This window comes from Solenopsis invicta, chromosome 3 (assembly GCF_016802725.1).
Source record: "Solenopsis invicta isolate M01_SB chromosome 3, UNIL_Sinv_3.0, whole genome shotgun sequence".
Taxonomy (NCBI): Eukaryota; Metazoa; Arthropoda; class Insecta; order Hymenoptera; family Formicidae; genus Solenopsis; species Solenopsis invicta.
In genome coordinates, this window is record NC_052666.1 from 18,991,218 (window position 1) to 19,017,877 (window position 26,660).

The 26,660-nt window shown below is 38.5% G+C and overlaps 6 protein-coding genes and 1 long non-coding RNA gene across 17 annotated transcripts in view; 4 read left to right on the top strand and 3 right to left on the bottom strand.

Moving 5' to 3' along the window:
* The first annotated feature begins 238 nt into the window (after positions 1-238).
* LOC105194536 (dolichyl-phosphate beta-glucosyltransferase) lies at positions 239-2,091 on the top strand. Its single transcript, XM_011159494.3, has 5 exons — positions 239-492; positions 674-848; positions 910-1,106; positions 1,203-1,311; positions 1,473-2,091. Exons 1-5 carry the CDS (start codon positions 430-432, stop codon positions 1,913-1,915), a joined length of 987 nt encoding a protein of 328 aa, XP_011157796.1. The 5' UTR covers positions 239-429; the 3' UTR covers positions 1,916-2,091.
* Positions 1,963-3,412, top strand: LOC113004669. The gene is made up of 2 exons (XM_026138733.2): positions 1,963-2,097; positions 2,191-3,412. The coding sequence occupies exons 1-2, from the start codon at positions 2,093-2,095 to the stop codon at positions 2,597-2,599; spliced, it is 414 nt and encodes a 137-aa protein (XP_025994518.1). The 5' UTR covers positions 1,963-2,092; the 3' UTR covers positions 2,600-3,412.
* A 2,055-nt stretch (positions 3,413-5,467) lies between these two features.
* On the bottom strand, positions 5,468-6,378 carry LOC113004668. The gene is made up of 3 exons (XM_039446827.1): positions 6,112-6,378; positions 5,698-5,958; positions 5,468-5,623 (listed from the first exon to the last, which is right to left on the bottom strand). Exons 1-3 carry the CDS (start codon positions 6,376-6,378, stop codon positions 5,552-5,554), a joined length of 600 nt encoding a protein of 199 aa, XP_039302761.1. The 3' UTR covers positions 5,468-5,551.
* Positions 6,379-7,784: 1,406 nt separating this feature from the next.
* LOC105194530 (programmed cell death protein 6) lies at positions 7,785-10,408 on the top strand. Of its 2 annotated transcripts, none has more exons than XM_011159481.3 (4): positions 7,785-8,253; positions 8,591-8,697; positions 9,004-9,302; positions 9,634-10,408. In XM_011159481.3, the coding sequence occupies exons 1-4, from the start codon at positions 8,198-8,200 to the stop codon at positions 9,733-9,735; spliced, it is 564 nt and encodes a 187-aa protein (XP_011157783.1). In that variant the 5' UTR covers positions 7,785-8,197; the 3' UTR covers positions 9,736-10,408. The 2 variants fall into 2 exon arrangements, with proteins under 2 accessions (XP_011157783.1, XP_011157784.1); XM_011159482.3 differs by having other exon boundaries at positions 7,796-8,253; positions 9,034-9,302.
* A 52-nt stretch (positions 10,409-10,460) lies between these two features.
* Positions 10,461-11,703, bottom strand: LOC105194529 (MICOS complex subunit Mic10). Its single transcript, XM_011159480.3, has 3 exons — positions 11,464-11,703; positions 11,334-11,381; positions 10,461-10,671 (listed from the first exon to the last, which is right to left on the bottom strand). The coding sequence occupies exons 1-3, from the start codon at positions 11,540-11,542 to the stop codon at positions 10,544-10,546; spliced, it is 255 nt and encodes an 84-aa protein (XP_011157782.1). The 5' UTR covers positions 11,543-11,703; the 3' UTR covers positions 10,461-10,543.
* A 2,385-nt stretch (positions 11,704-14,088) lies between these two features.
* LOC105194528 (casein kinase I) overlaps positions 14,089-26,660 on the top strand; it is a 37,641-nt gene continuing 25,069 nt past the window's right edge. For all 10 annotated transcript variants that reach the window (XR_005574446.1, XR_005574447.1, XR_005574448.1 and 7 more), the window contains exon 1: positions 14,089-14,545. Coding sequence is in view for 5 of the 10 variants with exons in the window: in XM_011159472.3 (XP_011157774.1) it covers positions 14,311-14,545 (235 nt within the window). In the remaining 5 variants the exon portion in view is untranslated. The remainder of the gene's footprint in view (positions 14,546-26,660) is intronic.
* On the bottom strand, positions 23,049-23,979 carry LOC120357443. Its single transcript, XR_005574453.1, has 2 exons — positions 23,685-23,979; positions 23,049-23,605 (listed from the first exon to the last, which is right to left on the bottom strand). It is a non-coding gene; the product is annotated as an uncharacterized LOC120357443 (long non-coding RNA).

The window sequence follows — 26,660 nt, forward strand, 5'->3', positions numbered from 1 at the left end:
TTTCCCAATCATTTGTTATTGATAAATATTTTTTCAGTGACACTTTGAAAATTTTTCTATTACGAAGATTTCTACACAAATAAATAAACAAATTTGAATATTGAGCAGCTTTTAAAAATGATGAACTATACTTTGTATTATTTAAACTGATGTTTTATACCTATATATTATACGTATGTTTTAATATTAATCCGTAATTAATGTTATTCTGTAAAAAAAACATTTTTTATAATTAAAATTTGTTTGAGTGCAAATACGGAGAAACGCGGTACAGAAAGTGCAATTGAAATGCAGAGAGGAGCAGAGAAACCTCTTTGACACAAGTTTTCATGTGACGTATGTTACCGGAATGAAAGGATAATAGATATGTCAAATATTTTTCATATTTCATTTTCTAACTATTAAATTTTCTCCGCGGTTTTTGCTAAAATGTTATCGTTAGAATATCTGCTCTACTATGGTATATCACTGGCTGTCCCCGTTATAATTTTGGTGAGGTTATCTTACACTTACATTATTTCAAAATGTGTTATCATTTATATTTAACAAATTAGAGAATAATTTTATTTTGCAATTTTATTTTATACGATCATAAAATACAGTCATAATTATTTTAATCTATTTTATTATCTTATTGTATTTAGTATTTTTGACCAAAGTGTATCTATTTCAGTTTCTTATAATAATATATATGATAAGTGAACAATATCCTAAAATCTCAAGGGATGAAAGTGAGAAGTTCTTTTTTAACTGTCAAACAAAGAGAAAGGAGGCATTTCCTTCGTTACATGATCCCTGGAGCTTACACCTCAGTGTCATTGTACCTGCTTACAATGAAGAGCAAAGACGTATGTAACACTCCTTACTGTTATTATCTCTAGATATCATTCATATATTTTTATTTAACAGTGCCACCAATGCTGGATGAATGTCTGGAGTATTTGGAAGAACGCAGCAAGTCTGGATTAACTTATGAAGTAATAGTAGTCAGTGATGGCAGTACAGATAAGACTGTAGATTTGGCACATCGTTACTCATCAAAATACGACACTCTGAGAGTATTAAAGCTTGTGAAAAATAGAGGAAAGGGGGGTGCTGTGAGACTGGTTAGTAATTTTAATGGTCTGAGAAGCTTTGTTATTAAGTCAATTTTAGATTGTAATATAATTTTGAATTATTATATCTTGATTTATTTATTCAAGGGTATGCTGAGTGCAAGAGGCAGCGCATTATTATTTGCAGATGCAGATGGTGCTACCAAGTTTAATGATTTAAAAAAGTTAGATGAAAGTCTGATAAATGTTCTAGGATGTAAGTTGAAAAAGAATTAAGATTCTAATATTATGTTAGATTGTACTTAATTGTTTATGTTCAATTAAATATTTAACGTTTTATATTTAATAATTCTTTGATAGTTCTAATAGAGATACGTATTATTAATGTTATTAATTTTATTAACAAATTTGTTTCAGGTGATTATATGAGCAAACCTGAGAAAACAGCATTGTCCGATGCAATAATATGTGGATCGCGAGCGCATTTAGAAAAGGAAGAAACTGTCAAACGATCCTTCTTCCGACTTTTACTTATGCATGGGTTTCATTTCTTAGTCTGGCTGTGGTGTGTTAGGGGCATCAGAGACACACAATGCGGATTCAAGCTTTTAACAAGAAAATCAGCAAGAACAATATTCGAAGCGTTACACGTTGAACGCTGGGCATTTGACGTAGAGATGCTATACATTGCACAGACTCTCAACATTCCTGTGACTGAAATAGCAGTAAATTGGACAGAGATTGAAGGCTCCAAGATAATACCGTTCTGGAGCTGGTTACAGATGGGCAAGGATCTATTCTTTATCTGGCTTAGATATAGAATCGGAGCATGGAAAATAAATAAACCTAAAACGACTTAATATAAATGCGCATAACGAATAATCCGTCAAAAGATCTTGAAATTGTCCTTTTTCCTTTTATAAAGATTTTTTAATAATAAAATATATTATAAAAATTATACACACAACAGGGTGTCTGCAAAGAGTTCTATGTAAAATTGTAAAATACAACTTGACAAGCGATATCTTTATAATAATATGAGGTATAATTCAAGTTAGAAGATTTACTTTTTTTAATTATTTAAATTACGAAAATCCTGAATTCCAACTGCATTACAGAATAAAAATCTTTACAGAATAAAAGAACGCGCCAAAAAAATTTGGATAAGACAGATTTTGCGAGAAAATAGAAAGTTCCAAGTTTTAATGGTGCCCGTTCCCTCCGAGAAAATCGAAAGAAAGAAAAGGAGAAGCCTGAGACTGCCCATGGACCACATTGACCACGATTTAGCTGATACGACGCCATCTCTACAACGCGAACATACACTACGATGCCAATCGGCCAATTCCTCGGATCGCCCGACTATTGGCACACCTGCTGAAAAATGCGCGCCAAGCGCACGTACACAAGCTTCAAATCGTTACCGTCCTGATTTTCGCACGATTGACTCATCCCGTTGCACTGTACCGACGATAATTTACGCGAACGCAATGGAGATGAGCCGCAAATACCGAATTGTAGGTGCGAATACAAGTACAAATTGACTCACCGTTCGCCGCTGGCCGCTCCGCCCAGGCGCTTCGTCTCGGCCGCATCTCTCGAATGTACATACGTTGAAGATCCAAAGTCATCCTCGCGACGATTCCGTCTTGATTTACACTTGGCACGACACTTCGCTTTCGATACTCCTGGCACTCACGCGCATCGAAAACTCGATGAATACGGGGCAACGGAGAAGACGCGATTGAACGCGCAACGCGACCTTGCGGCAGCTACACACTCGTTGGAGATAAACACACCCGCGGAAACGCGACCGAATCAATTGTCGTACGACGTACATACAACACCCGCGATACTGCGTGAGACGCGTTTATTTCCGAGAATAAACAATCGCCGTGTTGTTGTGTCCTTTCGTTCTCACTTGATTCCGAAAAACCGACGACGTGTCCAAGACATACGAACGTCGCTAACTTCATGCCGACGCCGCGCGAATACGACGCGAGTCGAATTTGGTCGAATCAGGAAGCCGAACTGACGCTAGTGACGCTGCCTATGCCGGAAATACACTAGCGACACGCTTGTAACGACAACAGCGAGCACGTAAATCTCGCGAGATGGAAACGTAATTAAACGCACGTTGAAACGTTCCGTGCACTCTGTTATTAAAATGACGATATTAATGTAAAAATAATTTCCAAAAATTGTTAAAAATTGCTTGTTTGTATATTACAATCTAAATTTCTATAAAGATATGAATTATACAAAGAGTAAAAATATTAAAGAGTTATAAGAACTATTAGATAAATTTAATATATGTATATAAAAAGTTTTCTATAATATATAATTTGGAATTTTAAGTTTCAATATTAATTACGTTTTTAATACTGATTATTAAATAATTTTTAAATCTTTTAGTATTATAAAGAAGTAACGAAAATGGTAACGAATTATTTTACAAAAGATAATTATGACGGTAACGCGTTACTATTTTAACGATCATTGATAATTATACTAGCATTTTATTTATAGTTACCAATATAAAAAAAACTTTCCAATTGCCGGTATTTTACAAACAATAAGAATTAAAATTTTCAAAGATTGCAAAAATGTACACAATAGCATAAAAATACAAACGAATTAAAAGGCAAAATTAATCTCAATTTAAACTTTGAGCATTGCTTTTTAAATTGCTTTATTATATAAATTTATTATTATCCATACTAAGAGCAATATGATTATTAGTTACAGTATTTTCAAATAAGTACTTCAAACAAGTTTCTTAGTAATTTTTACGTAATTGACGTTTTGTGACAGTTGTAATAGCTCTGTAATTTTTATATAGATAATTTTAATCCACTAATTTTAATGTATAGCTAAAATGTTCTATTCTGACATTGGATTATTTTTTAACTACTTATTATTATTTCAATCTCTCTATAATTTTTATATATTTTTTTTATTTTATGATATTCTATATTTTATTTCATAATTATTGTAATTTTTATGTATGTCTTTAATGCATCTGATATACAAATTTAGTTATCAGCGTATATAAATTATATCATAGCTTTCAAATAGAGTTAGGATTGCATAGTGCATTGAGGCATGAATAATTTGAATGCTATGAGTTTTATTGCTTTAATATGAGCCATATGGAAAGTGTCAAATTTTGAAAATCTTGTTAAGATAGATTGGTTCCATCAATGTGCATTCGTATTCGGCTTAAAATTAATATGTTTGAAAATCTCATTAACTGTACGTATATTTGAACACTACAAATTTCATTATTCCAATATGAGCTGCGTTAAAAAAGCTAAATATTAGAAATCTTATTAGAACAGGCAGATTCCGTTAATCGATACAATCAAATCATTCAGTTTAATTAAATGCTATTTTTAGTTCAAATGGAGAAAATTTTGGAAATCACTAAAAGTGGTTCAACTATTCTAGCACCAATTGTGTCGATACCAAAAGTAATCGTCTTAAATGCTACATTGTGCGGATACGTTCCTAGATCGTCGTGTCGTAATATCAAAGAGCACTGGCGAACTACTTGTTCCCTCATGCTCTCCCGATCATGAGAGTCTCCGGGAGAGCCTATCTCAACCAAGCCGACACGGAGAATCCAGCGTCGTCTTATATTCATCCCTATTCTCTCTTCCTATCCCGCTGTCGCTGGAGTGTGGCGTTCTAGGATTGCGATTGAAGAAACTTAAGGATACGCATCGTAAAAGGATCACAGCGGCTCCCAAAGGAGCCATGAACGTTACTACTAGCGTAATTCTATGACACCGCGAGTTCAGATCAATCGATCGCACATCCAGAAGAGAATCTGTGACGCAACTCGAGAAGCAGAAAGAAATCTCTATGTTATATGTAGTGTTCTTAAGTTATCAGAGGCTCCTTCTAATTTTCCAAGATATTTTCCTTCAATATTTATCGTTCAAATTTTTTTAATACTGTGTACCTTTATTTCTAAGCTCCTTATTAAATTTCTATTAAATCTGCATTAAGATTTGCCGGAAAACTTATGACTTCCTCATTTCTCAGATTTTCTCAAGTTTTTCAATCTAATCTTTAATTATTCGAAGGCACATTTGTACATTTATGACACTTTGACATTTTTGCCGGAAAAAAATTGATTCGAAATGAATCTGAGCGCAGCAAAAGAGATACCCGGTGATTTCGGAACACTCTGTCTAATCCAATTTCTTTTCCTTCATTCTGGACGTTCATCAGGCAGAGACGGCTTTTGATTTTCTCTTTTTCTTCGTTTTTTCCGTTACTCACATCACAAATTACGACGGAAAGATTATCGAGAAATTCGTCATCCTCTTTCTTGCTCAAGACATACGCAATTGATTGTGTAGAGAACAGGAAATCAAACAAAAGCATTCAAGAGCGAATCTGTCTTTTCGTTAATGTTTATTATCAATTTATAAAACACGTGAATTAAACTAGTTAACTAATAAAAAGATAATAAAAAATTAAAATTTTTACAAAATTTTAAGTAATTTATCAATTTGTTTGGCACACTCAGCCGAGTATTTGTCATCAATAACGTAAATCTGAAAAAAAAATGCAATTAAATACCAGATGAATAAAAGTTACAGCTTTTATGGATATAGAAAGAAAAACGTACTTGTTTAATAAAAGCACGTTTCAATCTTCTATCTTGAAAAATCATTTTTTCCCCGGTTCTTAAGTTATCGAAGACTTTCCGTCGCAACAGCCCAAATTTTTTTTGAAATTTCTTCAAATCATACGCGCATTCCTCCTCTAAACTTTGTATTTCTGCATGTAGCTTCCTTTGATTTGCGCCAAGCTTATCCACCTTTTTGTTAAATTTTTTAATGTCATTGTAAGCCTTTCGGTAATCCTTTCTCATTTTTCCAATAATAATCTAAACATTACGTATAACGATTTAACATCGCAAAATGTGTTTAACTCTATTAAGAAAAAGATTTTTTAATACTAATTGACATATATCTCTTTTAAAGAAATATTAAAAAAAAATATGTTAAAAATCAAAATATTTTCTCTGTGCATTGATCACCTTGTTAATTCCATCGTTTACTGCATTTTTTAGTAACAGTGACGAGATCAGCAACATTTCAAACTTCTCATCTCGTGTTTGATTTTTTATCCACATTTTTACTTTATCTTCGATCTTGTCGTCGTCGTAGGACATGAGGAAGGTATCTTCATTTCTAATATAATCCAGCACGAGAGCCAAGATTTCCGAACTGTAATGTAAAATCCGATCTTTCTCTTCCAGGGTACCAATCCACGTCTTAGGCATTCTGCCGATTGTTTGACCCATTTTGTCTATAAACGGTAGAAAATGGAAATCGTAAAATAGGCTCGTGTACTTCAACACGAGACAACGTCTTAACATAATATTAGATTGTTCTCTCTCATTATCCCAATTAATTCTTTACAGGAAAATGTAAACATTGATAAACATGCAATAGTTTTGTTCTAAGAAGGTTTTATTTTTGTTATATTACCTCTGTGTTTGGATGATTATAAAGATTAGGTATATCTCTCGATGAATATATTATTCAAAGATTTTTGCGGCCGAAACAGTATTTCTACTCGTAATTTACGAGAGTCTTTCTCTTTCCCTCTCCCTCTCTCTCTCTCTTTGTACCGTTAAACTGAAAATTTTTACAACCAAAAACGTTAGCAATTGTAAATTGATTAGAAAAATCTATTGAACGTTACATTACCTCTATTTTGAAAATTGTAAAAATTTTATAAATCTTTTAATAATATTATTCCAAGGATCTTTGTCTCTCTTTTCTCTCTCTCTCTCTCTCTCTCTTCGTATCGTTAAACTGAAAATTTTGACAACCAAAAACGTTAGCGATTGTAATTTGATTAGAAAAATCTATTGGACGTTACATTACCTCTATTTTGAAAATTGTAAAGATTTTATAAATCTTTCAATAATATTATTCTAAGGATCTTTCAATAATATTCAATAATATTCAATAATATTATTCCAAGGATATTATTCCAAGTCTCTCTCTCTCTCTCTCTCTTTGTATTACTGAAACTTTTGACAGCCAAGAACATTTATTATAATTCGATTACAAAAATCTACTTAACGTTTGCTCCACCAAGACGCTAAATATCGCATCCTTTTATCCACTGTGTGTTTAACGTCAACAAATTTGAAGGTAGGACGACTCGAGGTCGTAGCGTGTCGCAGCGCATTTTTATAACGGAACGAGTCAGTCGCGCGAAAATCGTTAGGACGGGAACGATTTAAAGTTGTGTACACTCAAGGACTTTGATTCTGTCCATGGGAAAATTTTTCAAACTGAGAAGTCGCTATCTTTCTACATATTTACAGTTCATAATTAACGTAACGACCAATAAGCTCTAATCATTTCATTAATCATAAACTGCAAGTATGTAGAAAGTGGTGACTTTTCAGTTTGAAAAATTTCCCCATGGACAGAATCAAAGTCCTTCGGTGTACATGCGTGATATACTTGGCGCGCTTTGCGGCAAGTCTGTTAATAATCAGACGATGTGCTTTCCGAGATATTAACCGATTGGCATCGTAGTGTATGTCCACGCTACAGAGATGGCGTCGTATCAGCTAAATCGTGGGCGTATAGCCAGTCTCTGGCTTCTCCCTTTCCATCCCTTTCTTTCTTTCGATTTTCTCGCAAAATTTATCCTATTCAAATTTTTTTGATGCGTACTTTTATTCTTCAAAAAGATTTTGTGATTTGTCAAACCAATTCGAAAATCAATTTATTCTGTAATACGATCGGTATTCAGGTTCCTCTTACATCATTTTTTTTAATGCTAAATTTCTGCACTTTTCATCTTTTCTGTTGTTCTCTCCAACGTCTGAAAGTGCATAAAGTGCAATAGAATAGTGCACTTGTGAAATATGCACTCATTAGAGAAGAATAGAGCACTTCTGTCGCTCGTGATTGGTATTGGTCACCCAAATTGTATATAAAGTAACGTGACTGACGTGTCTCAAGCATCACGCTTTCAGGAAATTCAACGTAGAACGACCAGGCAGGCGTTAGTGCGATTATCTTCGCTATTAGCAAACGTAATATCGCGCAAGAAATTCGTTATCTTGTGACATTCCTTGTCAATTCTTCACGAAAATGTCTTTTGTATCGCCCATGCCAAGCCAGCAATTCCTTTGGGATATATTTCAAAGGTAAGCTACTCCCGGGTTCTACAATAATTTTGAGGTATTTTTTACAATAAATTATTTTGTAATTATGTTTCTTAATTAACCTATCCGTCTCTTTTTAATTTAAATACTTTCAGATGTTCGCGGTTTTTCTCGCGCGACGAGATTTTTTATTTTCGAGATCTTACTCAATTTACAAAAATTTTGTCTTTGTATTTTTTTTACATTTTTATCTTTTATTTAGCAAAATGCTTCTATTGTCACTCTCTGTCGTTGATAAAATTAAAGTTTGAAGTGAATAGTACGATAATGCTGTTATTAATAGTATTTAGATGATAACTAAAGATGATGACTTTATCAGGGTGGATAAGGACAGATCCGGTGCAATCTCTGCAGATGAGTTGCAACAAGCTCTCTCAAATGGTACTTGGACACCATTCAATCCTGAAACTGTACGTCTCATGATCGGTACGAAATATTTATAATATATTTTCAAAATGACCATGTGAATTTATAATATATAGATTACTTGTATCTATAATTTTTCCTATACTTAAAATCTTCTTATCTTTTCTCTAGAGCTAAATGAAAAGTCTCAACATCTGTCGTTTAAAAAACTTGTTTACTGCATGCTGTTGATTCTTTAAATCAGCATGTTGCACACACTTTTAATTCTTCCAGTATATTATGTAAACCAATATATATATATATGATGTCAATTTGCATGGTCTTTTGATATTACTACTATTTTGTTCCTTGCTTTTGTTGGCACAGGTATGTTTGATAAAACCGATCCTGCTACAGGTATGTTTGATAAAAAGCAGACAGGTACAGTCAGCTTTGAAGAATTTGGGGCATTGTGGAAGTATGTCACTGATTGGGAGAATTGCTTCCGATCGTTTGATCGCGATAACAGTGGTAACATCGATCGCAACGAATTGAAGACAGCTCTTACGAACTTTGGATATCGACTGTCCGAGCAGACGATCGACATGCTAATACGAAAGTACGATCGTGCAGGACGTGGCACAATATACTTCGATGACTTCATACAGTGCTGTGTTGCCCTATACGTAAGTACTATAGATATCTAACAATCTGAATTATTTCATTGGGCATGGCTTGTGAAAGACTTTATCTGAAAATACCTATTGATTGTTACATGTAAAAGCTAATGATTTTGAGCTAATTGGGATTTCCATGAATTAAATATGTATTTAAATAAATTATTTTTATTGTTAATTATAGATTTAAATAATATTGATTAAATTGGAATATTTTTAGTTTACAACTACATTTAACTACAACTTTAAAAAGATGCTGATGATTTTGGAAATATTTGGTCTCAATATTGATAAATATAAATTACAGTTCCTATGTATATTTTATATTTTCTGTCTTCAGACACTTACATCAGCCTTTAGACGATTGGATACGGATCTGGATGGAGTTATAACAATCCATTACGAACAATTTTTGGGCATGGTGTTTAATCTTAAAGTATAAGTTGCATATTATCTCGCAACCATTTCTTTCTTACCTGTTTCATGGCAGCATATTATTCAATATCGAAGGGTACATGAAGGTGCCAAATAAAGACAAGAGAATTTTTATGTATTATGTGTAAAAACTCAGAATCTCCAAAATTAAGTTATTTGTACGTTTCTTTTGTAGTATTAATTAAATGTGATCAAATCAACAGAATTTATTGGAAAATAAATTCTATAATAGAACATAATATATATTTGTTTATTTAAATATCATTAGTTGTTCTTAAATTCTTTTCTTCTTTTTAAATATAACTTTATTCTTGTCGAATAATAAATTTTGGAAATTCTGAATACGGTAACTGTTCATTAAGTAAATAGTTGTTAAGAAGTAACGACATTGTTAATATAAGTCAATTACAACAGTTTATCTGTTTACAGATCACAATGATCACTGTTGCTTGCAAAGTTTGAATGCACTATGACTTCCAGCATTACTGTTAATGAAAGAATTTATGAATATAAATGTGCGTTTAAATAATTAATAAACTATGTTTAATAAGCTCTATTTCACATTTATGCATATAAATAATATCTGTCAATATATTTTATATTCACAGCTGTATTTTTCTATGATTATTCTTGAATAATGTGATTCTAATAAACATAAGGAATATATTTCTTTTAAAAAACAGTTTATTGTTGCTTTCTTAAGAATCAGAGGTCAAATATAAAAACCATATATTATTGGAATAAAGAAATTTATTATAATTTTATCTCTTTTAGCTTAATAATAGCTTTAATTTTGTTTTTACAATTTGCTCTAATTATTTCTTTTCTTCAAGTTTACAACTTTTAGGCTTTGGACGTATCGATGCATTGATGTCTTCCTGGCAATTGCAATATGCCATACCTAATCCAAAACCAGCACCAGTTATGATGGGCCACTTTCTTCCTATAAACAAAATTTTCCAATTCATGCATGCATTCTCTATAGAATAATTGAAAAGTAACTTGACAAAACAGCATATGATTTTTTTAAATTTCTCTCAAACTATTTGATCAAAGATATACTTATTTGTAATTTTCATTATCTTTTATCAAAAGCAATAGCTTTATGGATGTAAGATTAATACTACTTTCACATGTAGCAATTTGATGATTAATAGTAATATACTTTAAAATAAAAGATAACGAAAATATTCTGTAAAAACTATCTCACAAATAAATTACTTTCATTTGGAATCAAAGGCATCAGTTACATTGACCATCTAAAACTAGATATTTCTTTGCTTGTACAAAAAATTACTTGCTGAAAGTAATTCATTCAATAAACATTAATTAAATCAGATGTCATTAAAAATATAAGCATGCAATTTCTGAGTCACATCGTATTAATGATTTATGTAATTGGATGATTAATGTAACAGTCAAATACACACGTCATTGAACCCAAGTAAATGATTAATGAGATGCTGGACCGAATCTGAATGCGTCTTTCCATCGATTCCGATGATAATAATAATAATAATAATAATAATAAAGTTATGTCACACAGGAACGTCAACGACATAAGACGCACACATGCATAAATATACGCAAGGTGATACAGCTTACTTTTGAAGAAAAATAGAGAAAACACTCCGCCGAGGGCTACGCCGCCACCTGAAGAAAGAGATCTGTCAGTAACGTGAGTAAAACAGAAGGTTAACTTTGTCGCCGCGGACGGCTCGCGAGTGATAATTACCTAGCTTAAGGATAGCATCGGTGAAGCAGCGATCCCACTTGCGCCCGATCTCGTCCTCGGCCCACACGGCGCCGGCCATTTTCGCTGGTTGTGATGCTGCTGCAATTACGTCATTCGCGCGAAACACGACGAGACTTACGAGACGTTCACGTGCATCCGACTGATCCGACGATCGGTCATATTGATCCCCCCCCCCTCTCAGTCTATGCCACTCATCGTCTCTCGCTTCCACGCGCAGTCGCGTGACACGCGACAAGTTGCAAGTCGTCGACGAAACCCCGATTCCCATCAGCCGGTATTTTTTAGTTGGAGATAAGTAGATTTTCGTAACGCGCGGCTCTTGCACGTCTACCAACCTGCGTCGACATCTAACAACAAATACGACAATACGATACCATCTGCTTGAAAAATTACAAGATTTTATAAATTTACCCCCTTACTTTTCCGTTTGTGTGCAATTTCTCTTACACTCTGTTACGTGTTGGACCAGACAGCTCGAGGGAATTGTTTACGATGAGAAAACGTGTAATAAAAAGAGGAATCATCTCGTTTATGTAACTAGAATTTTTAGTAATAAATGAGTGCATGAAAGCCATAAATTCGGAGAGCTGCGATTGGTCGATCGTCGCGGAGGATAATCAGACGAAAGTATATGAATTAAATAGACGTTTATTTTTGTCCTGATCTCGTACACTTGTTTCGCAGGCATATTTGTCTTCTACCTCGCGTTGTTATTTGCACGAGAGCTCTCGCGCGCTGGAAACTCGAATCGTGGGCGAGCTCGGCGTGTGTGTGTGGTGTGTGTGTGTGTGTACGCGACGTAGCGGTTGGCCGGCCTGCCGGCGGTTGTCCGTGGCGACTCATTTCACCCATGTCCCGTGGAGCACGAGAGGCAGGTGCGCCGCTGACCTGTCGTCCGTGAGCGTTTAATCGGGGGTGAGGACGAGTCCACGGAGTACCGTTCGTGCATGCGGACGGCACCGTGTGAGAACGCGAAGCCGCGTCGTCGCCGCGGCAGCCAACCCAATATCCGGCGGAGCAGCGTGACGTCGAAGAAGAAAAGAGAGAGAGAAAGAGAGTGAGAGCGGAACGCTTTCGCGGTCCGCGCGAGTCCGGTGTCGTGGCGGCAGTGACAAAAAGAGAGAGAAACAAGAGGAGAAAGAGAGAAAGTGAGTGAGTGTGCGTGCGTGCGTCAGAAGCGAACCGGGAGTCGCGCACCGTCGACACGGGTTGCGTGGGTGCATCGCGGACGAGGCGCGCAAAATTTTACGCGCGGAACGAGTGGGAGGAGAAAAAGAGAAAGAGAAAGAGAGAGCGAGAGACCCACACGTAGGCGTGGATAGAGGCGCACGCGCGCGCGTGTGTGTGCGGCGGCCCGCGCCCTAGGGAATCTCGGCGCCTCGCCGTTGCCTGTCCGTCACCGTTGATCATCCGGCGGACGGGGTCGCGCTGTGAACGGAGTCGCGGGTCGTGCCGGAGCCGAGTGTGAGGTGGTCCGCCGCCGCCGCGCCGGAGTCAAGTGTCGTCGCCGACGGTCGGAGGAGTGTGACGCCGGAGTAGTAGCGTGAAAAGCACCGCGGAGAGCGGCGAAAGTCTCGAACGAACGAGCGCGCGAGCGCGAGCGCACGCGGCTCGCTCGCTCGCTCGCTCGCGGGTAACAAATCCTGCGGCGCTCCGCGCGGCGCGTAATGGAGGAGCCGACGAAGCGCGCCTGCAACAGTAGCGTCGACAGTGACAGCAGCAGCAGCAACAGCAGAGGCAGCAGCAGCAGCAGCAGCAGCAGAAGCGGCAAGCAGCACAACCGTGCGCGACAACGACCGTCATCGTCAGCACCGCCACCACTACCACCACCACCACCACCATCACCATCATCGCCATCGCCGTCACGGTAATGCCGTGCTGCTCCGCGTCGTCAGGCGTGAGCCGCGCAACCATTCCTGTTGTCGTCGACTGTGGCACCCGGCATCCCGGCGGCCGCCGCCGGGCGCGAGAGGTGGCTTGAAATTGCTATGGGATCGTCCGGAACGACGACGCCGCACGACGCTGTCGCCGCCGTCGCCACCGCTGCCGCCGCCGCCGTCGCCGCCGCAACGACCGTTCGATTCCTACTGCTGCCGTGACGTTTGCCGCCGACCATCATCAGGCTGCCGCCACCGCTGCCGCACCAGGCGCGAACAACGGGTAGTAGGAACGACAGCACCTCAGATACGCTTCCGCACCGCGCCCTTCCACGACGTCCGCGTCGTCCTACGTGCCGTCGTCGATCGTTCCTAGACATCGCGCCCTAACGGACGTCACAACGAGGATCGCGCACGGCGGAGAGGTTAGGCTGGCATGGGGATTGATCCCCGTGAGGTGGCATCGTCCGTCGAACTCTGACAATCAGCCAGCCAGCCAGTTTCCTTCGGCAGAGCCTCTTCTCCCCCTTCTCACCCACCACCCTTCTGTCGTAACCCTCCCTCCCCCGTTTTACCCTTCCGCGCCCTACGCGCGCGGTGTTACACCGCGCCCGCGCGTGCCCTTTTCCGCCTGCGGAAACTGCGGCGAGTGTGTCGCGCGCGCCTTGTGTCCGTTCCAATCTCTGTCGTATCATCGTGTCCCATCGTGTCGCGACGTCGCGTCGCGTCCCGCCGTCGTGGCCGTCGTTCGCGCTTCCCAGGGGCACGCGACAGAGGATATGCCCCGCACGGGGATCGATCTCCGTCACTGACCTCCGAAATTGACAACGTCGTCGTCGACGTCGACGTCGACGTTGCGAGTGTGTGGTGAAAAAATCGTGTGCGCGCAGTTGGATCGTGTATCGATAATTAAATTGCCGCAACCGTGGATAACAACGGCCGGTACGAAATGCAGAAGCGGGAAAGCAGGGACAACCGCGGCGACAAGGAGCTCGGGACGCGCAGAGAGGAGCGCGACCAGGAGGTCGCCAAACGGACCTCCAGGGGCAGCGCCAACGCCGCCCGGTCGAACGTGCACTCGTCCCGGCACAGCGTCACCTCGTCGTCCGGCGTGCTCATGGTCGGCCCGAACTTCCGGGTCGGCAAGAAAATTGGCTGTGGAAACTTCGGGGAGCTTCGTCTCGGTGAGTACATCTTTTTCTCTCCCTCCCCTGCACGTATCGCGTGTCGCGTTCGAATCGATCGTTTTAAAGAATGGAAAAAAAAACCATCGAGGAAAGAGCCCCTGCATTTTCTGACAAAAGGAAATATTTATAGTGCGAACATAATGTTCTATCATCGTCTCTCTCTCTCTCTCTCTCTCTTTCTCTCTCGACGTCTTGGGAACAGCGACATTTTCCGCGAAAATGTTCCGCAAATCACGACGTTAATCTTGATGGCAGGTTTCCTGATAAAATTATGATCGATTTTTCCTCAGCGAAAACGTCGAGATACCGACAGTCGTCGGGAGCAACTGAGAGAAAGAGAGAGAGAGAGAGAAGGACTCTCCGCAAACCGAGCTGCGGCAGCACGAATAAATATCAAAATCGTATCTCTGGGTTCTTAAATCAGAATTTTAGTTTGATGTTTTAAATTATAGAAAAATTATATAACTTATATATATCGAAAAATGAAAGACGAACGAAGAAGTTTCTTCGACGTTTTCGCCGAGGAAAGGTCTGTTCCAAATCGAGACATTCTGCCATTACAATCGAGATTCGTAAGAATTCGCGGGACACCCCGTGTATATCTAGCGTGAAAAACGTCGTGTGTGGTGAAAATCCGTTTTAAACAATTTTAGAACGAAACTCATTCTCGAACGAAAGCTATTCGATTGATCTCGCAATAAGTATATAGCGGTGCGATTCGCTATTACGTTCAACTTCTTCTCTCGAGACCTTTATATCATTTCGTATTTTTATACGTTAGGTTAATTCGTGTTTCGCAAAAGCAGCGATCAAAACGAGATCAATACCGATCCGCGAGAGCTCTCGCGAAATTAAATCGAATAAAAATAGATTTTCGATACTGTTGAATACGGCTATCTTACGGATATTTAAGCATCGTGAATTTATACAAAGCAAATATGTGTTAGAAATTTATTTTAAATAGTTATCGCTAAATTTATACGCGGAGCATGTAGAGTGATTCAAGACAAACTTTTTTATTTTAAAACGTTTATTACAAATTTATACGTACGAAATATTTATTTGAATTTATACAAATTTGAAAGAGGCACTAAGAAAGAGATATGTAAGATGAAACGCTGTGCCGAGAAAGGATTTCGGAATGATACCAGGAGCGACGAGAAGGGACACGCGAACTTCTCTCATATCCTGCCGAAGCCAAAAAACGAACGAAACGAGCCAATATGTTCGTTCTCGTCACGTGGCTAGCCGTTTTTCACTCACGACCAATGAGCAATGTTTACCACGATACTGCAATCTGCGGTCTCGTGTGTGACAGCGGTGAAATTAGGAGTTATCAGCCCCTCGAGAGCTCGCGCGGCGGTTTGTGTGACTAATGATGTCTGCCGCGCGTTGTTGAAAACAATGATTCTAACATCGGGAGAGGCTAACGCTCTCCCGATTATCGCGGCAATGGCATAATACGGAGCGGTTCTACATACTGACGCTACTGTATGTACACCGGAAGCCCGCAAATATTGACATTCCACCCACAAAGGGCGCCAACGTGTTCTCATAATTATTAAACGCAAACAGCACGAATTATTTTTATCCCCTTTGAATTATAAAATTAAACGTTCGATCGCGTCGTGTGTCGATTTTCAACTAGAAACGTGCACGGTTTAGCAAACTTAAAAAAAAAACTTATATTGAGTGTACATTTAGGATGGTTCTTAAGCATTCTATAATCAGCGTTGTAAGAGCGAATACATGTTTTAAAATCACGAGATATAAGTAGTTTATAATTATATAGAGAAATGTAACTAGGTATAGATATGCATTTTCTATGAATAACTAGATATAGATTCCTTTGTTTAAAAAATAAACGCAAATACGTAATAAATACAAAAAAATGAATGCTAGTAGTAAGATATATATTATTTATATATTTCATATTCTCTCATTTTATTTCAAATATTTTTGTTATTACGTAAGCAATAATTCAAAATAATTCATTTCTTTTTGGGATTTAAATTTGACCTTCAGTATTGAAAAGACGTTCTATTAGTGCTTGAGAAAGTAGCACTATGTTACATAATTTAAATATTTCAAAAATTACATTATAATTAAGCAGACTTTAACTTCTTAGATTTTATCACTTTAGTATTTTAATAATTGTATAGTGTCTGCATACACATAAAGAAGACTCTTTATTATCCATTTGGATATTATTTTCAACATTTTTTCTTATTAGTATTTTTTATAGTTGTGCTGAAAGTATCTTATGTAAGATGTTACTTTAAATAAGATAAAAAATAGAATGTAACTAGTTTTAGTTACTGAATTAAGAAAAATAGTAACTAGTTACATGAGCAGATATTTATAGTTAAATTATAACAATGTCTAAAATTAGTGATTTTAAGGAATAATTTCTCACAATAATTCAAGACATAAACTTCATATAACCATATGTCTGGAACAGCTAAGTACTTTGATTATTTTGTTTTGAAATTTTGTGTGTGTTTAGGAAGAAAGGCTTATTTTTTGGATTAATACATTATTATTATTTTTTTTTTTTATTTAATCAGAAGCGAACAAGGATAATCGGATTTTTTTTTTCACGATAAAACTAATATATTATTGATTTTTTCAAGTTTGAAATTTTTGGAGTAAGTACAATAAACCAGCACAAAATGATCTCTTTATTATTTTCGATAAAACTTTAGAGAAAAAAATAATAAACTTTTTCTCTGACATCCTGTGTTTTTGAAATTAAATTCATCTCGCACATATGAAGTTTTCGTCTTGAATTAATGTGAGGGCTCCTTAAGATCTTTTAGAATATTTAAAGGCCACTCTATATAATCTTTTCTTTAATCTTTTTACTCGATCTTTTTTATCGATCAATTTTTCTAATCGAAATTTAGCCTCGAATGACGGTCGTTTCGTATTTCCGCGAAGATGGCACTTTATTTTTCAAAAAATGAACCTTTTGTTATATTTCTGAATGCATTCCAAATAGAATTTTAGAGATTATTCCTAGAATTCCATTTCTAATCATTTTATAGAAGCTTTTCAATGCTTTTTCGAATTGAAAATTTGCCGAAAAGGGAACCTGTTCCTTCGGTATTACGAATACCTCGTGACCAACGTTTCTTAGAGACTTGAGTTTCTCAACAGAGAAATCTTTTGCCGAGCTGACGAAATATCAGGCGGGCTGACACAGCGAAACGGCTTTGCAGCTTTGGATGCGCTTGGAGCAACATCTTGGTAGCGTTTCATCGCGCGCGAACGATGCTTAGGGAAACATTGCGTTTTCCAACGTAATGACCGCGGTTGTTACTGCAAAAGCGTTCATGCGGAAAATCCTACAGCGCTCGGCTCATTGCGCGGTTTATACGAGCCGCGATTTCGCTAACGCGTTATTACCCATTCGTAATGATGACTCTGTTAGTAATAGTCGAGCGTTAACAGCTCGTTCGATGTCATCGTCGGCGATTATATCACTCATGACAAGCTAGTAATTAGTTTTCATCGGCTAATATCAGAGATTGTATACTAAAAAGATAGATAAACTTATCTTGCATCGTATGTTTGCGTAGAGGAGTGAGACGGGGGGGGGGGGGCACATGGAACGAAAAGATTGAAAAATTTTTGATTGCCCCGTGAAATATTTGCTCCGAAATGGAAATGAAGAATAAATGTAGAAACGGTGATCCTTTTTTTCGACAACGGCCCGAGGCGAACGAAAGAATTTCCAGAAACCACGCTCTTCGCGTGATTCATCTTTGAATACTCACTCTCTGGTGGGTGAGTATTTGTGCGGTTCTACCGCACCGGCTCTGCCTTCTTGAAATGCCTGTCGCGACGCGAGAGACCACAGCTCGCTCGAAAAATATTTAAGGTTTACCGGACATTCCTGCGTTAGGAGCGATTGTCGGCAACTACATCGCGCGTTGTCCTTCCTCGAATAAATAAGCCTTGCCGAAAGTAATGCGAAAAATGAAAGTTTTACGAAATATGAATTTCAACTTAACTTTAGTTTTGATATCGGATTCTCAATTCATTAGAAATAATAAATTATATATACTCTCTGAGAAAAGAAAATTGTTGACCTGACTAAATTTTTCAACTCCCTTAAATCTTTTCAGTTCAAGTATTCATGTATTTGTGACTTAAGTACATGAAATATTTGAATTTCAGTTTAAGCATTTACATATTCGACTTAAAGACGTAAATACGTGAATTGAATAAATTCAATCGAGTTGAAAAATTTAGTCGAGTTAACAACTTTTTTCTCAGTGTAGGGAAAGAATTAAATTTCAAATACAAGGCTAGGCAAGCCTGTGTCAATCATGGCGATTCTTAGCGCTGAATAATCACTTTTAATTTTTACAATTTCCGTCGGCTTGCTAATCTTACGTTTGACATTTCCGTCAGTCCGGATTTAACTTATTATTGAAAATTAAATTAGTCGGGAGATCCGTGCGTTAGAAACTATCTGCTGATATGTTTTGTAAATAGGCTGCTGGTATATTTCAGTAAAATACGAAAACCGACACTCGCATTTAGTGAAATTAGTGATATTTGATATGCCATTGATAACGGCGTGAGTCATTGGCAATTTTTAATTGCTCCATCACGTTGCATCTCTTAGCATTGATGCCGCGGCGATATTATTCTTTTTTTTTTTCAACATTCATCACTCGAAAATGTCGAAACGTAAGTGTCCTCAAATCGGATGATTCATGTCGTTGGTATTTCCTATTATATCTCTCTACTCTTAAAAAGTGTTTTATTCGACACACGTGGAAATCAGTGATTATGCAGGGAACATGATTATAACGGAACATCGCATAAATATTTGCAATATCGGATAACACTTGGTAATTGCATTAAATTACGTCACGTTCTGCGCGTTGCTTCCTCTCCTTTTCTCTGCTTGAGAATTCCCAAGTAAGCACGCAGCTATTTCATTTTGACGCGTGCACAAAAATCTGCTGGATGTAAATAAGGCGAACAGGTTTGCTTGGGCTCCCTTCTAACGACAACCAAAGGAGCATCAGTGCCGACAACGGCGCGTTTGTCAAATAACACTCGACACCGGAATGAATCCGAGCCCTTCATTGGCTCGACCGCGCTGCCTCGCGCAATGAGGGCCACGCGTGTGTCGTTAATATTGTTATGCATGCGTTATCAGTTTATCACCTACCCCGTGCTCGTCTTGCCCCGCGCTCGCTCTAGGGTCGTAAACACGTTTACCAGCGGCAATTGACTCGCCGCGCACCGAGTACGAATCCGACGAAAATTGTCGGCAAATTGCTTTCCGGGCTGTTGACACATCGCTCCAAATCCGAAATCGTATATACGTACACCTTAATGACCCAATTTTGAAATCCTCTCTCGGCCCAGATTTTTATAAGTCGCACGTACATATACATGCAACTCCATGCCAGCAATCGTTTTTACACACGGTTAGATAATAAACAAGTTTTTCGGACAATAGAGATATTTTGTGCGAGTAGTTCCAATGTTCTTTTTACGCGAAAAGGATTGTTCGATATATTCGACATAAATCTTACATGTTAATTTCTTCAACGTTGTTCCACCTCACTCTACTGTACTGATCGACATTACGATTAATATTTAAAGGGTTAAGGTAGAGAAACGAAACACTCTGTATATCGAGAAAACGGTTCACTCCGTAAATCTAAACGCGTACGATAAGACTTGTCCGCTTTTCATACGCAGCAATCTTCGTGCACGACAGCCGGAACCGCGATACGTGTACGAGGACAGGAAGTACGAAATTCCAAACCGTAGGCCACAAAGTGGCACACACGTAAGACCGACCTTCCGGTCCTACCTGAGGGGGTCGATCGTACCCGTCGGTTACGTTCCCACGGTCACGTCCGACAAAAATTGATCGACTCTTCTGAGAAGAGCGCGCTCCGATTCGTCCCTGTCGAGAATTCTCCCCGCTCTCTCTTTCTCAAAGAGATGTACGTCTGCATTCACAATCGCTACAAGAGTATTTTTTTCCAAAACCGGGAAATGCAAAGCACGAGTTCGATTCTGAAGCTCGTTTAAAATGAAATATTTTAATTTTGAAATAAAACTAAATTTAAAATTTAACGTAACTTTAAAAGGTTTTAGAAACAATCTTTGAAAAATTTATTTTATTGTTTTAAATATTAGAAAAGGTATTTATTATCGCAATTATTTGTAAATCTGTATAGGCGTGTCAAAAAATAAATACTAGCTCTGTTGCCATGTTCAAGATGCTTAAATTATCTGAAAAAATTAAAAGAAATTCTTAATCTATATAAATGTAGTACAAATTTAAAATTTTTTGCAAAAATGGCGAAGTTTAAAAGATAAAATTGATTTTTTGTTTTTTCCTTTTTTTGAAATTTTTTCTTGGCGGAAAAATCGAAAAGTTGGAATTTTTAATTGATTGTAGATTGGACGAAAGTCCAACATGTGGAACATGTTGCGAATATCTTCTGAAAATTTTTAGTGAATCGAGTTTTTATAAAATTATTTATTGTGATAATATAGCTTTAAAAGATATTATTTAAAAAAAACGCATTAAAAATTTGAAAAACAATTTATACGTTAATAAAACTTGCAAGTCTTTTACATCTTTAATCTGCTCTTTCAAAGTTCAAACATTGAAAAGTGTCAAGGGAATATTTTTTTGAAACGAGACTACTGAAAAGCGAACATATCTCCTTAAAATGTCTCACTTTACACACCTTTAATTTATTTGCCGAAAAAAATGTATATTCCCTCCGTTCTTTTTATTGTTTGTATTTTAATTGCCGGCCCACCCTTTGCACGAAGTCGTGCCTCGGTTGTACCTCAAGTGAACGCTTGATGCTCGTGAGCCGCAATTAGGCGTTACTTCCGCTTATACGGATCAGCTGATTCCCAGCAGCCGCCCAGCTGACTCTCAAATTCTCGTATCTGCCTTTCACGACGCGCAGCTGTCATCGTCGCGGTAATTTTCCAGTCTTTAACCGGTCCAAGCTTTCAGGAGAGACACGCGTAGGAGACACGCAATTACCGCGTCACGCGAACTCGTGTCTCTCTTTTATCACTAATGTCGTATAAACATTATTAATAAAGCTTCCATCGATTCACAGTTCTTTTGCAATTTGCCTAACCGCGCTCATGTTCACCATTGCTTCGCCAGTCGGTCTGTATTTCTTTTCCCTCCCATCGAAGATGTTATTCCCGTCGCGACATCCCAAACCTAACGACTCGTTTTATGATCTAGGAATTCTTCAAATTTCAAAGGCTAAACCTTTTTCTTTGTTTTGTTTTACGTTACTTGGATGACTAGTTGCTGTACTATGCGCTCATTCGACAGTGTAATACAACGTGACGAACACATGGGCTCACGTGACGAGAGAGTCGCGCGCTCGCGCGCCTCACTCTCGCGTACACGCACGCGTACGCGTGCACGTCCGCAGGTTCGAGGGCACGTAGCAACCTGTCTGCTCGGCCGACTCGACGCTCTTCGAGTGACTCAGGACGACAGACTGCCGGCTGGTCGCGTTGCCGAGCGAACGAACGGACGAACGAACGAACGAACGAACGAACTGCGCGCCGTGCAACGCCCTTTTAACCCTGCTCTTACATTCGCTTCCTTCGCGCGTTTAGTACGGTGGAATCAGACACGCTCCGAGATTTTAAATCTAAAGTCTTAATCAGCTGTACTCTCGTTCTCTCACGTTGTGCAAATATCTGCTTAAAAAATGAATGTTTATCTAGGTACGTGAAAATATTGAATTTAAAAAATTACGAAGGAATAAATTTGGATCAAATGAAAAAAAAAAGAGAGAGAGAGAACTGAGTACACTGGAAAATGAAGATCTGACGAAACCAATTAATTTAAAAAATGTCGAGAACAATTAAGCTATAGAGCTTTCAGTCTTTGCTTCTTATAATTAATTGCGTTACTCGACCGGTAACATGGGAATTAAGAAGACCTTTGATGAAGTGTTTTTATTGATTTATTTTATTGCGTTGGTATAGCGGATGCGTAGACGTCCGCATCGAGCGAAACCCGATTAGTCTAGTCAATATATACTCGTTCATAAATCAACGATACGAGTGCTACGCGAATCAATAATAGCGAAACGCTACGCTATTGACGTAATATCGGCAATTTGTTGAATATTATCTGATGGTTATGAAGCGAGCGTTTCAATATTAACTATTATAAAATAGCGCAACATAAATTGCGATGTAAATAAAATCACATGTTATGGTATTTTTTGCGTTTAATTAGATTAGAGTAAAATATATACAAAGCGCAGACACGAGGAGAAATAAATTTCCCTTTAACACAATTATGGCAAAACAATTGCTTTTATTTCCTTCGAACAGTCGACGTTACATATTATTATATATTTTCTGTCGAATAATTTACGTTAATCAATGAGCGAACAAATATCGTTATAAAAAAAAATTATGCGCACACGTACGGCGAGCTGTCGAATATCTTATTAAATCCGGTAATTAAAACGTTTATCACGAAGCGGGTAGCATAAATTTACAAATTTATAGATTTCGTTAGACATGCCGTCTGAATTATTCATATTTCAGAATCGCTTTACGATAACGGTCCAATTTCTTCGATTACGATAATAAACAATAACTGCTGCACCTTCGGTGTTTCTGGGCCACTTTTTTCACTTATTTCCTTCCCGCCACGCTCTGTCCTTCGCCCCCCTTTCCCACCCGTTCCCCCGTGACACATAGGCTTTGAATAAAAATTGTATCGCGTGTCCCATTGAAAGTGTCGCGCCGTTGCATTGTCGCATCGAAATGAGATGTGTGCGCTCGTCGCGGTGCATTCGCGGCGTTGCAAGTGCATCGCCGCCGCGCCGTCGCGTTCCGCAGCTTAACACGCGCCGCTCTCGAGTTATAACCCAACTGGCAATGACTGATGCCCACGCGGATTGCCGGTGATTTCGCGATGTCGTTGCAGCAGGTAGTCGTCGTCGTCGTTGTTGTCGTTGTCGTCGTTGCAGCAACTTTCTCCAAGCCGATTTTTCGCCGAGTTTTCTGATTAAGCCGAGGGGCGTGGCTTGTATTAATCAATATCAAATTATATATCGTTTCCGAGCCTGTTACAATTACTTACCTTGTCGTGTGCAACAATTTCCCTTTCTCTACGTCGGTTTATTCGTGAAAAGTATCATCGCCCGTATCTTCCGTTCAGGCATTAATGCATTAATCATTTCTCCTGTCCCGACGAAGCCTCACCGAATACCTCGGCGATCAATATTAATCGCTTAAGTCATTTAATGTAAATACCTTCGTACAATGACAAATGCCGCTTGATTTACGATACGCTCGTCGGCGAAATGTTATAACGGATTTAACGTACGTACGCCGGTCGATTTATCGCGCTGACGTCCTTATGAACGTTCGTTATAGCTGTTCCTCCTTACATCCGCAACAAAGTCCAGGAATACCTGCCTATATGCGAAAGTCAATACTTCGTCTACCGAGAATCGCGTTCGCGAAGATTCAACATCTATAGTAAAAAATACATAATGCGGACAGCGGGGGGGGGGGGGTGGAAGGTGAAAGAAATAATATTAAAAAAAAATATCACTTTTAGAAAATACATTCAGATAATCGCGCGAACTCGCTAAGTATTGCACGCGTTTTACGCCGTCCAGGTTTAAAAATACAGCTACAAAGCGTCGCTGGCCGGTAACGCTGCTCAGCGCTGCGTGCAAGTCGTGAGTGAAATTAAACGCGCCTGAGAGACGGAGAGAGCGATCTACGATCGGCCCTCCTGCGTTCTTTTTTTTTTTCGAGCGCTCGCGAACAATAGTCCGACGAGAGGCGGTCGGACGTTTTTGCGCGTCCCCGTTCCGCGGTCCGTCACCGGAGGAAACTGTTGCCGAGAACAGAGTTCGCAGCGCAGATCCAAGAAGGGTCTAGCAATTCTAGCGAGTTCTTCTCGGCGGCCTCTTTAGCCGAAGGCCTAAACGCGTGCTTCCACACTGAGACAAATATTTGTTGAAGTAGACCAAACGTTTAGTTAAATAGTGATCAAATGAATTTTATAGTTAGAACGACTAAATATATAGTTTTTTTAATAAAGCAATTTGTAGCCTTAACCAAACAATTGTTTTTATACAACTACGTGTATGACACATTTATACAATTACACGGAAAGAATAATTTTGCTGAAAAAATAGATCTGAAAATAATTTATATTGAACCATTAAAAAGTTTATATTGGATGTTTACGCTGGTTGCTAGAATGTCAAAATTTTTTGCAGCAGTATTGTAATTATTTTGATACTTTAACATTAAATTATTTTTTGATCTATATCTAATTAAATTTTTAGATACTGCACTACAATAAAATTGTTCTTTCCGTGTACAACTACAACGCATGGTTTGTTAAATGTAATTAAGTTTTTGGTACCGGTAACTACAAAATTTATTTGATTATTTTACTGAATATTTGGTTAAAATTTCTCTCAGTATACATGGAAATAATTGGTTTTGCCATAAAAGATTAGCTGGATGTAGAGAGACAGACAAAGAGAGAGAGAGAGAGAGAGAGAGAGAGAAAAATCTAAAAATAATTTTCAATAATAAATCACATTGGATACACGAAATTAAACATAAGGTTAACAGGCTTACATCAATCACAGCGATTCTAGCTGAATAATAATTTTTTATTTTTACAATAAAATTTTTTAGTTTTTTTTAGAGAGGGGGGAATCTCATAGATGCTTCTAAGGCATTAATATTACATATTTTGACTTCATGACTGCGTTTCAAATTTGATGAATATGCGTTGCGCCAGTTTGAATAAGTTGGAGATTGCAAAAATTAAAAATTATTTAATTAAAAAATTTTTAATTAAAAGTTAAAAAATTTTTAATTAACAGCATTTCTCTTCTTTTTGCACGTTATCAGCCTTTCTATTGTTTAAAAATTATTATTCAGCACTAATTGTAAGAACCGCTGTGACTGACATAGGCTTGTTAACCTTACGAAAACAATTTTGTTAGACTATCAAACTAATTATATTCGCTCAAATGTTAAAACTATTTGCAGCGCTGCTTATCACGTTTGAACAAAATAATTACTTTTGTAATTATTTTGATGGCTCAGTTATTTTCAGATCTATATCCAGTTAAATTTTTTAATATTTCAGCAGAACCCGTTTTCTTCGTGTAGAATTCTAGCTTTGATCGTCCATACAGAGTGTTCCAGATCGCTTCGCAATCCCTCGATCAATCGGCCTTTGTTAGACAGAGGCAAAATTATGCTAAATGTCATGAGGTCTAAATAAAATTCTATTAACGCGTAAGCTCTACGCTACGTGCGGTTGCGCTTCAGAAACTGCAACAGGATTCTTCGTATTCTTATTTATAGATCTCATAGTCCGTCGTTTCAGTATCGAGGAGAAATTGACTTGAAATTATCTAAGGGGAATCCACAAGACGAAAGGAGTGGCGGCGCGGCCGTTCTGGGACACTACTTATACGTGACGCAAAACGCATAGCTGCCTCATGCCAAGTGATGTTTCACGCGACGATATCGATATCGGCGCGGTACTCGAGAGGAGAACCGAACGTTACTCCTCGACGACGAGTCGAGCTCGTCACGAACCAGTCCATTAACCTTTGTCCGGCCTTTTTATTCAAGTTCGAAATTGCCTGGAAGATTGTCTCTCTCTCTCTCTCTCTGCCCGAGAGCCGAGAGCTCCGGGTAAACAGTCATCACGGTTGAAAATGATCGAGGCCTGCTCGGAATATTGCCATTGGAGTACCGTGCGGCGGAGTACTTATCCGTACTCTCCGTGCTGTCCTTCGATGTATTCTTCACCGGCGGTAACGCGGCCTGACTCCGCTGCACGTGCTGGTACCCTGACCTACATTCACACCTACATGTCTAAGCCTATGTCTACGACGGTCGATCGCGCCATCGCATCGTTCGTTCGTTCGTTCGCCGACAACTCTGGCCTGGCAACCGGGCGGCCCGATTTAATATTTTCGAAATTGCGGAGCCTAGGCCAGCGCCGCCGCCGCCGCCGCCGCCTCCGCCTCCGGTTGTCCTACATTTCGCTCTTGCTTTTACACTC